Genomic DNA, 12,591 nt, shown 5'->3' with positions numbered 1-12,591 from the left:
TATCTGGACATTCCTAGTCATACTTAATAGATAATTTATGCCATCCACTCCAACACGAGATGTAATATCCATCAATTCGAACCTTTCTACTGACATAAATCCAAATGCCCTTACTTTTACGATTGAGCGACAAGTATAACGGGGGTAAAGATTTCGAAGCAAACTTCAATGGAAAATTCGAGTTTACATTGTGCATGTAAGAAACATGCAAGAACATCCGGAAGAGATAGAAATGGTATACATAGGTAAATGCAAATTGAATCCCATGCCCACATTAGCATAAAGAGACTCCAGTATTTCAGGACAACGAATATCAAGCTACAAACTAATAGAGGAGCGGGAAGAAAAATGTCCCTGTTCAGACTCTAATGTAATGTGTTCTGTGTGCAGCGGCAACAGAGGAATTCCGTCTGAACTTGGATTGGCTGTCTCAGGCAATGAAAAAAGTGTTAAACGCTCTTCGGTGTCGTGAAAAGGGACTTGCAAATTTGTTTCTAACAACTGAGGATTGTGGATAACTTGCGGGTCCGTATTTGAAACTGATCTGTTTATAACAGAATCTATGACGAGAAGAACGGATAAAATGACGATTTCGACGAGGAAGAAGCTGTGCCAAACGTGGTTCTGGTAGTCGCCAAAGTAAAGAGAAAGTAGAACGTATATGCAAGTTAAGCCGGTAGTAGGATCGGGACCGGAAGCCGTGGTCTAATGATAAAACCTTTACTTGAATATTCCGCATGTTGTATTAGATGCACGTACCAAAAGCACAAGTACAATGCCAGAATGCACCTGCTGTTCAAACGTGGGCGAGATCGCAGGGTACTTGACGCAACATCAGTATTTTGTCGGGCATAACAAATGGAGAACCAACATCGACAAGACTCCATGTTCTCCAGAACAACATGACAGACATGCCCAAAGATATCTTCGAGACTAAGATGGCCATACCAGGTGCTGTAGTGGTCGGCCTTCGGTTTGCATTACCAAACATGGAAAGAATAACGCGGAGCTGTAAAATAATTGCAGCAAAGAGGGACAATTGTGCCAATGAAACATGATTGGGATAAGATATCGCCCAAACACCTGAATGGAGCGATTCAGCGAAATCAGCGAGATGGCGCGCAAAACTCACATAGGCAAGCGTTATTGAAAAGATAATACGGGATGTAATTTGAGAGGATCCAGACTTGATTCGGGTGATAAACCTCCATCGTCGGTGCTGAAGATTTTAATGGTACTCCTGCATCCTGCTTCACCAATTCAACGTCCTGATGCGGGCGGGTACGCAAAAGCCACTGGAGTTGAAGAACGACTTGTACAAAGAGTGCGGTGTATTGCCAGAAGGAGTTGATGGAATATGCAGGGTTGGTTAAAGGTTTGGTTGTTGAAAATGTCCATATCTGCATAGTTGTTGTGATCGTTAAACTGATAAAACCCACACAACGGAGAAAGACATCCTTCATGTGGAAAGTTGTGAATAGAAGCATAGAGATTTGATGTTTAGAAAAAAGGAGTAATTATCATAATATAGTTATGCAAATGAGACTTGTTCGAACAGGAGGCCCGTGGCGAGTTCGGGTCGTAAAAGGCGAGATCATCGATGTCTTGCTACCTGTTTGAGTTTGAGCTCGAGTTTATCCCTGAGCAGACTTGAAATGTTCAGTATTGATAAATTCCTTGTATGCTGTATTACATGAAAATGAAGCTGAATGAAACTGGGCGGTCTTTCCGATTCTTAGCTGGCTGAGACTTCATTGGGAAACAAGTAACCGCCGTCATCTTGATAAACAGGTAAGGTGTATGCGATATGTGGGTCGAATCTGGATGTGCAGATGAAAGGAAAAGAGGGCAAAGAGAGTGGAGGCTACCCACGTTCTGAGCCAATCAAATATATCATCACGGCACTGTCGCGTTTTGTTTATTTGGTTCCTCCGCGTTCTCTTTTCTGCCTTCGCGATGCCTTCCCCTTCAAACGTTGCCGAATGCCTCGCAGGCACTTTAGACACAAATCCTAATGTCAGAATGGCTGCAGAACTGAAACTAGCGGAGTTTATGGCAATTCCAGGTGAGTTGTTCACAGCAGACGTCGCTTTTACACTACTAATAGTCCATGTGATAGAGACCGGTCTCGCCTTATCGCAACTTGTATCCGCTCAGGACGCAAACATAAACCTGCGGCAGATGAGTTACTAGCATCTATATCCCGGATGACGCGTCTTGATGTCTTCATCTATCCTAGCACTCTGCGAGCATTGTCTTACGAAAATTTGTTCGAGAACGATGGTCGCCTTACTTTCAATCATTCAAAGGATCTGCGCCTTCAACAGAGGTATCTCTGCTTCTCGTGTATATGCCTCTCAGCTCATATCGCGTCTCATGAAGATCAAGAATCAAATCCGACAAGCAGTTTTCCATGGATTGTCAGACCCCGCTCGAAAGATACGATCTCTCTCTGTGAGTTTATACAATCAAGATCTGCTTTCTTTTTACTCATGAGATATCAGGCGCATACCCTTTCCTCTATCGCGAACTGCGACTGGCCGGACGAGTATCCAGATCTCCTCACATCGCTCATCAGTCTCCTTTCTTCCAACTCTCCGGAATCAGTGCATGGAGCTATGCAAGTTTTTACCGAATTCATCAAGTCCGATTTAACGGAGGATCAGATTCTCCCTGTCCTTCGTGACCTCCTACCTGTCCTTCTATCCATTCTTGGATCCACCGAGGTACTGCGGCTGTACACGAGAAAAACCATCAAACTAATGTAGCTCTCAGACACAGACACCTCTTACTCGCTCAAGAACGGTATCTGTCTTCCGACAATGCGTGATTTCACTGTTTATGGTCAAAGAACAACATCCTCAGCCGGTTAAGGAAGCCATATCCACTGTTCTCCCTGTTTGGCTGGAAGCTTTCAAAGTCTTACTCAATATGGATCCCTCGAAAGACGTTGCTGAAGGCAGTAACTGGGAAGGCCTGGCAGTCAGGATACAGATTTTCAAAGTGTGTAGAACTGCTGTTTGTTTATGATTATCCTCGCACCTGATTTGATTTTTAGGCTCTAGACACTATTCACACTTCGTTCCCTCGGTCTATTGCTCCTTACCTACCGGAACTCGTGCCCGCCTCTCTCGTTCATCTCAACACTCTATACACAACATTTGACCGATATTATTTAGCTTCGACTGAGAGTGTGCCTTCCTCTTCTGAGGATGAGACTATCGAGCTCCCTCAACTCATCACTTCTATCATGGACTTCGTAAGCTCTGTTGTTCGTGCTGGTAGAGTTAAGGAATGGTTTACTGGCGACAATGCTGTTTCTTTAATCTCCGCAATCTTCAGCTATATTCAAATGACTGACGATGACGTATGATTCCACATAATAACTATCAGTATGCTCCGTTCTAAGTTGCGTTTAGGAAGAAAACTGGGCGAACAACGCGAACGCTTTTGTCGCTCAAGAAGACGACGACTTGGCGCCTTATAGTGTCCGTGTTGCAGGATTAGATTTGCTCACAGTAGGTCGTTTCTCTTGAGAAATTGCCGGATGACACAGCTTGTTACTTTAGTGCCTGCTTGACAGAACCCCTGCCCAGACGACGGCAACTTGCCACAATGTTATCCAGAAAGTTGTTCTTACCTCTGACCAGACTCGCACCTCCGGAAAAAAAGATTGGTTTGTTCTTCACTGTGTTTCGACTTATACCGCCGGAAAAACTCATGGAATCTAGGTGGAGGCCCCTAGAGGCTGCTTTGACTGCTGTTGGTTCACAAGCCGAGACCATTCAAGAATGCATTGATGATGAACAGGAATCTGGTCGAAATAGACCCATTGATATCGAATCGTTACTCACCAATGTGATCCCTACAATTCTTGGTCAATCTAGTGAGCTAATTGTTGCTAAATGGTCACAAAAAATTACTCACTGCGATTATAGAATTCCCTTTCCTGCAGGGAAGAGGATTTGTATTCGCAAGCCAGTACGCCAAATTACTTCCGGTGCAACTCGCGGGCCAATATCTTGACGCCGCAATACATGTGATCGAGGCAAATGATGCCAGTATTCCTATCAAGGTGTCCGCTGTGAAAGCTGTTCAAAAGTATGCGCATGCGCACCTTGCTCCGGATCATATATATTAACAGTCTCCTTTTCTCAGTTTCTGTGTCGGCTCAGATGACAATGCCCTTTCGCCGTTCATTCCACGAATAGCTAAAGACCTTGGACCTTTTCTTGCAGTCACTTCTGAGGACACATTATCACTCGTTTTGGAGACTCTATCCGTCGTGCTCGAGGTCGACAAAGGCAAATGGATGACACAAGAGCTGGCTAACTCGCTCGTGGTTGCAGTCATTGATGTCTGGACGAAAAACAACAAAGGTACGGTTCTACATTGAGGGACTTGATCTAAGTTTCATAGTGCCCCTCTTTATGCAGATCCTATTTTCCTGTCCATTTTCCCAGACATCATAAACTCCCTTGCAGCGTCGGATGTTCCAGGCATTTACGCAACTGTAGTCAAACAGGCTTTACCGCTTCTGTGTAATTCAATTTCCGTGGCGACCGCCGACCAATCTTATGTTGCTGGTTCGGCTATTGAACTTGTCAGCAGCTTGGTCAAAGCTTCAACCAACGGCTTGGGTGAAGGTTTTTTCCCCCATTTGGCACCGAGTCTCTTCAAATGTTTGAGTGATGTCGAGGATAGAGATGTGCTCCAGGTTTGTAGCTTGAACAATACATGCTATTTACTGATCAACTGTTTGTAGAACGGTATCACTTGCTTGACTTTGATTGTCCGCAAGGACTGTGGTCAATTGTTAGCGTGGAGAGATGCATCGGGCCAGAGTGGACTTGAGCATGTTTTACGATTGGTTGCCAGGATCTTACAGGCTGAGGACGAGTCTGCGGGACTGACAATCGGAGAGCTCATCATACACCTTCTCCGCCGGGCTGGAGAGTCGGTCCTTCCCGTCTTGCCGGAGCTTCTGCACGCTATGGTCACACGTATGTTGACCGCAAAGACTGCCACATTTGTGCAGGTAAGTACTACTCGTCTTATGCTATAAATTGACCCTGCGTTGATAGAATTACTGTCGTCCAGAGTCTTGTGGTACCTTTTGCATTCTTGATAAATAACCAACGTGATACGGTACTTGCATTGCTTGAAGAGATGAACATCCAAGGCCGTACTGGGCTTGATGTGCTCATTCAAACATGGTGTGAAAATGCAGAGACCTTTCAAGGGTTCTGGCCATCACGTAGTAGTACTATGGCATTGACGGCCCTCTTTGCATCCGAAAGGCCTAGCTTACAAGCTTTGATGGTCAAGGGGGATATCATTCTCAAGTCAGAAACCACAAATGGTGAGCGTCCGGGATACGTTTCTTTCCGTGCATTCTGTTATCTGAATCATATCTCCTTCGTTTTTGTGCTAGTCATTATGACACGCTCACGAACTAGGACCAGTACGCACGGCTTAGTGCTATTCACTTTTGATTATCGACTGGACAGGATCTCACTAACTGCTGTTGCATTTCTCTCTCTTTTTGATAGCTCCGATTGAATTCACCTCTGTCTCATTCCCTGTCAAAGCCATCAAAATCCTACTCCATGAGGTCCAATCTGGGGGAGAGCCCGCTACGATGGGTAACACGCAAGACTTTGCTGACGATGTAGATTCTGATGATGGTGTAAGCAACCTCCCCATACTTGAACACACAGTCAAATAATACATTATTACATAGGATGATAATTGGGCCGATGCCGGAGACGTCACAAAGGATAGCGAATTCGAGTTCCTGTCCGAACTCATTGGACCCAAGGGGATGGCTTTCGATAATGACGATATCCTAGATGATAGTGATGATGAAGACTTGAAAGGTGATCCCATCTCACAGATAGATATGCAGGTATGGATTAGCTTGGGTTTAAGATTCTTTCGTCTGTACTAACTACCGATCCAGGGGCATCTCGTATCTTTCCTTCGGGAATGCGCCGCTCGCAATACAAACCATTTCTCGAGCGTAGTGGATCAATTATCTGCCGAGGAAACATTAGTAGTGCGCCGGATCGTGGAACATTCTTGAAAGTCCACTGTACATTATTTCCCTACGACGATTCAGATTATGCTTGAAAATACTACACATACTTTCAATCTTAGGCTGCAATTCAAGTACAAAATTACATCTATAGTGACAGATCCGCTAGCAATAGCAGGTTTGGTAGTGCAAAGTCCCGATAAATAGTGTACGATAGTAGGATGGTATCGCGGCGTCAAGCATCTAAGCTCTAAGTCTAGAAACTTTCTTTGCCCATGTCCCATTCACGAACTGAGCCCCGTTTATTGTACTGAATGTTCATTGCGCTAACTCCCTCGCCAGCCCATCTGTCGCTCACACTACCGCCACTGGCAGTTCCTACTGCATTGGGATCTCCAAACATAGTTTTTCTGACTTCGTCCTTGCTCAGCCCCATCCGTTCTAATCTCTTCTTCTCAGCCTTGTCTTCCCTCCTTATACGTATCAAATCAAGCATAGTATCCCATCCTTCAAACTCGGCAGAATCAATAAGGCCAGTTGCCGGAACTTTTGGCGCTGCTGATAGAGGGGCGACGTCTAGCCGAGGGTCGTAACTCTCATCAAAGTACTTGTCCATTTTGGAAGGGAGAGCAGGACCAGGTTGTTCTGGTCCTGGAGTTGGAGAACGTGAAATAGACATTTGCGATGAGCGAGAGGAGCGAGAGGCTTTTCGACGCTTAGGTTTAGGGTCGGGCGAACGTGAATGTCGACTGCGTGAATTCCTTTGAGATGACCCAGTTGTAGCGCTCTCCTCCTTCACCCGCTCTTCTTCGCGCGAGTGGGATGTATCTTGTGCAGGATATTTCGACTGTAGTTTTTTACGTAGCTCAGATTCACGATTGAGGGTGGTGCTGCTAGAGGATGGGACTGGTGGTTCGGGAGAGTGGTATCGGCTGCTAGAAGAGTATGCATAAGCACTGCCAAGATCAGATTGGACTGTAAGAGAACGACTCCGTCTCCTAGGTGCATCTTCTTCATCCGAAGATGAAAGTGCGTACCGCCTTTTCGGTTTGCTCTCATCCTTGGTGTCTTTTTTGTGCTTGCTCTGGCGATGACTATAATCCTCTCTGTCAGACTCACGCGAGGACGATGGGCTGACAGAACGGGAGTCACGGCGATAACTTTCTTTTTTGTTCCGTCTAGAAGAATGGGTCTCGCCACTGCTCTTGTGATGTGAATTGCGAGGAGACCGACTGCGACGTTTTTGTATTTTTGACGAGCTTGCACGATCATCGCGTGAGCGTGATCGTCTGGAAGAACGTCGATGACTATGGCTCTCCTTGTTATTGTTTAGCGACCTGGACCTAGAACGATGGCTTGTTCTCCTGCGGCTTCTGTGGCGTTCCTCTTCATCTTCCTCGCCAGTCCATGTTTCCCAGTTCCGTCTCTTCCTCTTTCTATCCGAGGTAGTTCCATCCCACCTATCCCATGCTTCAGAATCACCAGCCCTTCGACGACTTGCGCTGGAACCTGAACGTCTTAGCTTTTCGGCCCTTACCGCCTCTTCTGCCCGAGCACGCCGTTCTTTCATTTCCTGTTCCCTCCTTTCTCGCTTTATTTCTTCCGCGGAAAGAGCCTGAGCTCTAAGTATAGTCTTGTTATGTTCATCTGTACTTCGAATGACAGAAGACAGAAATCGTTTGTTTGCTTTGGGGGCATTGCTATCTGACCTGAATGATGCCGACGTTAAAGCTTGTCCAGAAAGTGATGGAAACGAAAGGACGTACAGCCCACTGGCGAGATAGGCTCGAATGCCTTGCTGGCCATAACGCTCAGCTCTTTTCTTCGCGTCCCGAATCAAGAGCTCCCGAACATGTTTGTCGAGTTCTTCATCAGTGACTGTTGGAGCAACAGAGGAGCCCATAGATGCTCGAACAAGATCCGAGACGACAGACGACAGGGAAGACATAGTTGACCAGGAAATGACAGGAAAGCAACAAGATCGTTGGTGGGCGCTTAATACTGGGGCAGTGCAAATCTTTGGCTAGGATTTGGCCGTGCTTCGGACTTCGCCTTCAACGTTGTCAACATTTGATGATTGATCAACGCTGGTTTATTCATCAAGTCACAAAATAACTGGATGTACATAGAGGATAGAAAGTCGAACAATCCATGGGAGATAGGTATGTCTCGGCAAGAGGTACTAGGATAAATAATGAGAAATGTATATGAATACTTAGGCAATAGTAATGCGATAGTTTAATCAAGATTTGTACAGGCTGAGATGAAACTAGAAGAGTCAGGGGATGGATGAGGGTCGATATATGAAATGAGATGGAAAGGGCAAAAGTTCGAAAACAGTGATGGTAAGTCCAATGTGTATGATACAACAGTGAGAAACGTGTCGATGTCATGATTGTAAAAGTCATCAACGACAGCCTCTCTGGAAGACGGGGCGATGACTGGTTGTGGCGGGAATTATGATACAGTAGAAATTTTCTAGCGGCTAGGTCGCGGATGCATGACGGACATGACTAAATCGTTATAGGAAAAGAGCGTGTTCAAGAATCGTGCAATCCTCTACGGCATGTATTCGCCTCGCTGATTAGAGAGAAAAAGTCCAGATGTCAATGCCAAAGCTTGGACGGCCATGAGGGATAGAAATTAACGTACAACGATGCCGCGGGAGACTCGAACGTCATCAGTGATTCTCAAACGAATTCCACGAAGAGCGCATGTCATCTTGAGAGAAGGTAGCTGTCGATGAACCTTACCTCCATTCCGGAGGTTGACAGTCACAAACTGGAGGAATTCATTTGTTTTCACCGCCTCTAAGACAGTCTGCATCGAGGTCTCCTTGTTCAAACCAAACCCTATGTGCTCAACACGAGGCGAAAGTTTCTTCAACGCCACAGGAAAAGAAATCGCATCTTCCACAAAAATATTGCGCAGGCTCGTGCACTTGTCCAATACACGTGCTGTGGCACGAGAACAGGACGGCAGGGAAAGGGAGGTAAGCGTGTGATGATGTGAGTGGATGAGATGGTGAAGGACGGCTGTGGAAGGTTCCCGTTCGAATTCGAGAGCACGGAGGGTATCGCCGGAATTGTGTAAAAGCCAACGCAAGAAATCGACGGATGGCGAAGTTTGGAAGTTCATTCGGAGTTTCCCAAGAGCACAAGGAAAAGGTGCAGATATTGGAGAAGGAAGCTCAGGCGGAGTGCCACTGATAACGAGAGATTTCAACGAGGTCCATACACTGAGCAACTGCGTAATAGACTGGCGGTTCTCTGACCAATTGCTGAAACGAAGGGTGGTAATGCTTGGCCCGGTTCTAAGAAGAGCGATGGCATCCTCGTCAAATGAAGGTGCAGGTCGCCGCATACGCAAGGTATCGGGGGAACCTACGACGTCATCCCCAGGAGGTACACATCCGTACAAGCCGATACTCAACTCGTGCAGATTTTGGCAGCGGGTAACGGCCTCGGCGAAGTTTAGCTGGGAAAGATGACCAGGTTGATTAGGATCCAAAGATGCACGCATACTGTAAACAGCATTCCCAAGTACGCGACCTCGCTCTGAGGACCTATCAGTCGCGAATGCGAATGAGCGATAGTGTGATTCGGAATCGAGAGAGATGTGACGAAAGAGTAGCATTTGAGCAGACAATGACCAATCTCTGCATACAAGCGCCAGCGACCTGAGCAAGCTTTTGTTTGATTCAATGTCTTCCTCGTCGTACGCGGCCTCCATGATCATCATGATGAGTTCAAGAGGAATTCGTGAGGGCTTGCATTGTTCAGTGATAGAAAGAGTAGGTTTTGATAGTGGCGTTTGTGGAATCGTTAAATCAAAGGAAATATCAAATTCGGAGTTGAGCTGAGGCTTCAATGCTAACGTTAAGCGAGAGGGCAAAGCGACAACTACGAGGAGGCGTACCTGGGACAAATCAAAGAAACGAAAGAAACCCATGGTGGTAGTGGATGAAGAAGCTGAAAGCTCAACCGCTGAGCTTCACCGGGACAAGGCGGGGTCATGTTCATAAACTGTGAGCCGTATTTATAGGGTATGCGTATTGCGTTGACAAGACTCATTTTGTATATGCGCACCCGATTTGAGATTTACTCTCGAAACAAAGAAAAGTCGCCGCCTTTTTGCAGTGATCGTGGGAAACCCATTATCTCGGGTCTTTCCTTCCCGTTCTCTTCCTTGGATTCCTCGGCGTGACAAGTTGACTCTTTGCTCTCTTCATTTCCAGCAGTTTCAAAGAAACACAAACAGTTTTCGACATATACAGCAAGTCATTCTCTGTGTCAGTATAATATTACGGCTATACAGGATCTGTACCGGAAGATAGGTTTCGGTAGATTGTCTACTGAAACCGGAGCTAATACTATAGGTATCGCCTCGACGTGTAAGTTTACGAGAAATAAACGAAGGTAAGAAAGGTGCGACAACATGGGCGTACAGAACGGACTCCATTGTACGTGGCCGTTGTGTACAGATATGTACAGCACACCAGGCCACGGAATGCTCCGTTTCCGCCGCAAAACTCTTGCTATAGCCAGCTCAAACACCCTTGTCTCCGTTCACCCAGCCTCAATTTCCTTCTTCTATCTTTATTTGGCTCTCAGAAGAATTGGGCATCCATACAAATTGAAAGAAACCTTCTTTCAGTCCGGCTAATTACACAACACCTTTTTCTGCAACAACCTCACCTTGCTTTTTAATTTCCTGGGGCATTTACCTTGAGGATTTCACGTAAATCACGACTTAAATAGGGGATCATGATTGTGATCACCATGCCAAAGTGCGATCATGGATGGGTGGTTGGGTACTGTTTTTCCTTGCTATCATCCTATGCTTTGAGAACTGACAGCTGTATGCTTTCGCGAAGAGAAATCAAATTTCGGATGGCCTAAAGTCGAATGGACACTACTTCTTTTGGTGTTCACTGGACGCACACTTGTCGGTGAACTATACAAGGCGGATGCCGGAATACATCTGATTGACTGCTTTATCTCACAATCTTCGCTCTGGCTATCGATTAAAAGGACGATTGTGTCGGATACAGGTCGTTTTCCTTGGATGCACTGCGCCGTTAGTACCCGGAGCCCCTGGTGGTCTTTTTGTCATTTCCAATGCTCCAACGCCTCAAGGCACCCAAGGTTCACTTCCACCTCGCAATCATCTGCCATCAATACATTTATATTCCGAGTCGCGGGTCGCCTGGCAATGCTCATCCCGTATCCTTGCAACATGTTTGATTTATTTGCTTTCCTAACGTCGCCCATACCATATGGCCACGAACCCATGATTGGCTCGAGTCGATAACAGGCAACTACAAAGCAGAGTCCACCAATTGGAATGGCTTCATGTCACGACGCCCCCGAATGCGTCACCTTAGATCGTACGTTGGCCAGTTTTCCAAGAGAATAGTCCACCTTCTACAGTGCCTAGCATTTATCGATCCCGAAGCCGTGTATACCTTCAATCGTCCTAGAAAAGGGGGTTAATCCGCCTTATCTCAATCCAGCATTGAAGCTCATTGAAGTCACTCAAAAAAAAAATCGACACCATCTATATTCTTGCACTTTCCGAACTCTTGCTAAGATCTTCCTATTGTTTACGACACAGTTTTATTGCTTTCATTGGATAGTCGGTCCCCGACATCATCGTCGTAGGTGAATACCAGTCTATATGGCCGTCAACACTGCGGAACTATGAATATGTCGTGAGAGTGGTATATATGATAGTCTCAGAATTTAGGACTTACCTAACTTCCGGCGACGCAAATCTCTTCTAACGCTTTTGAGGAGAGGCATCCACGGCCTGAACTTAGAACGCTATTCCTCCACGGTGCACTCGGCCATATAGGCTATATCTTATTCAAACTTCTGGTATAAAGCGAGATGGATGAATAGCTTCAACCCTTTTTATCATGCTCAACAATACCCGTTCATACGTGGCGCTTTCTATTTCGGTCTGTACTTACCAGGAAGCGCTCATACCTAATTCCTTTAAACCATAATAGAGGATCTGTCAAAAAATCTTTTTCCTTCAGGAAGTGCTGCAAAATTTTCAGCGTTTGTATGTTGCTGGTACGTTACCTCGTTACTGGCTTTCCCGTCCCAGGTAACCGCAAACCGGCACACTGATTGAAGCTTGTAGTATCGTCCTATTGCCTCAGCGACTGAGCCTCTCGGTAATTCAATCTATGTTCAAAAATACCTTAACGAGTAAGTTTGCTCTTATGAACATGTCATCTATGGGCTTATTCGCAAGTCATAACCTACTTCTGCCCCGCATTGAACTCACACTAGCCCGGTGTCTGTAATGTGGGGCTACTTCAATACATGTTAAACAAGATGGCAGGACCCAGAATTTTCTCATCACATCGGTGGCAACATAAATAGTTCACCGTGGACTGATTCCGCAACTCGTTTCGAGGTTTTCCAAATTAGTTCCTTCAATGGATGTCGATTTCACCTTTTTTGTGTTCTTTTGATCGTTGTGTATGTGTTTTTTTTAGAATGTGAGACAGCGATCCTTAGGTTCATGGGAATCAAAAGGAA

The 12,591-nt window shown here is 45.8% G+C and overlaps 4 protein-coding genes across 4 annotated transcripts; 1 reads left to right on the top strand and 3 right to left on the bottom strand.

The window, feature by feature from the left end:
• Positions 1-318: 318 nt before the first annotated feature.
• Positions 319-1,406, bottom strand: C8R40DRAFT_1171582 (uncharacterized protein; the record flags this gene model as incomplete). The annotated part of the gene is made up of 4 exons (XM_046231726.1): positions 319-705; positions 760-822; positions 872-1,083; positions 1,133-1,406. The coding sequence occupies 4 exons, from the start codon at positions 1,404-1,406 to the stop codon at positions 319-321; spliced, it is 936 nt and encodes a 311-aa protein (XP_046085577.1).
• Positions 1,407-1,877: 471 nt separating this feature from the next.
• C8R40DRAFT_1109128 (ARM repeat-containing protein) lies at positions 1,878-6,143 on the top strand. Its single transcript, XM_046228285.1, has 19 exons — positions 1,878-2,065; positions 2,120-2,181; positions 2,243-2,329; positions 2,383-2,454; positions 2,505-2,726; positions 2,776-3,003; positions 3,059-3,367; positions 3,420-3,518; positions 3,570-3,676; positions 3,732-3,886; positions 3,939-4,101; positions 4,159-4,379; positions 4,437-4,717; positions 4,766-5,038; positions 5,101-5,362; positions 5,435-5,464; positions 5,553-5,689; positions 5,744-5,908; positions 5,963-6,143. The coding sequence occupies exons 1-19, from the start codon at positions 1,957-1,959 to the stop codon at positions 6,083-6,085; spliced, it is 3,105 nt and encodes a 1,034-aa protein (XP_046085576.1). The 5' UTR covers positions 1,878-1,956; the 3' UTR covers positions 6,086-6,143.
• Positions 6,144-6,189: 46 nt separating this feature from the next.
• Positions 6,190-8,333, bottom strand: C8R40DRAFT_323340 (uncharacterized protein). Its single transcript, XM_046234705.1, has one exon. It carries the CDS (start codon positions 7,983-7,985, stop codon positions 6,294-6,296), a length of 1,692 nt encoding a protein of 563 aa, XP_046085575.1. The 5' UTR covers positions 7,986-8,333; the 3' UTR covers positions 6,190-6,293.
• On the bottom strand, positions 8,333-10,202 carry C8R40DRAFT_323308 (uncharacterized protein). The gene is made up of 2 exons (XM_046234704.1): positions 9,956-10,202; positions 8,333-9,901 (listed from the first exon to the last, which is right to left on the bottom strand). The coding sequence occupies exons 1-2, from the start codon at positions 9,986-9,988 to the stop codon at positions 8,681-8,683; spliced, it is 1,254 nt and encodes a 417-aa protein (XP_046085574.1). The 5' UTR covers positions 9,989-10,202; the 3' UTR covers positions 8,333-8,680.
• Positions 10,203-12,591: the final 2,389 nt, after the last annotated feature.

The sequence above is a fragment of the Lentinula edodes genome, assembly GCF_021015755.1.
Source record: "Lentinula edodes strain Le(Bin) 0899 ss11 chromosome Unknown C8R40scaffold_21, whole genome shotgun sequence".
NCBI lineage: Eukaryota > Fungi > Basidiomycota > Agaricomycetes > Agaricales > Omphalotaceae > Lentinula > Lentinula edodes.
This window is presented reverse-complemented; position numbering and strand designations above follow the sequence as displayed.

Coding starts and splice junctions, on each gene's coding strand:
- C8R40DRAFT_1109128 (XM_046228285.1), top strand. CDS start 1,957: ATGCCTTCCCCTTCAAACGTTGCCGAATGCCTCGCAGGCACTTTAGAC. Junction 2,455..2,504: donor GAAAGATACGATCTCTCTCT/GTGAGTTTATAC, acceptor ATGAGATATCAG/GCGCATACCCTTTCCTCTAT. Junction 5,363..5,434: donor CAAGTCAGAAACCACAAATG/GTGAGCGTCCGG, acceptor TTTTTGTGCTAG/TCATTATGACACGCTCACGA.
- C8R40DRAFT_323340 (XM_046234705.1), bottom strand. CDS start 7,985: ATGTCTTCCCTGTCGTCTGTCGTCTCGGATCTTGTTCGAGCATCTATG.
- C8R40DRAFT_323308 (XM_046234704.1), bottom strand. CDS start 9,988: ATGGGTTTCTTTCGTTTCTTTGATTTGTCCCAG. Junction 9,902..9,955: donor GTTTCTTTGATTTGTCCCAG/GTACGCCTCCTC, acceptor TTAGCATTGAAG/CCTCAGCTCAACTCCGAATT.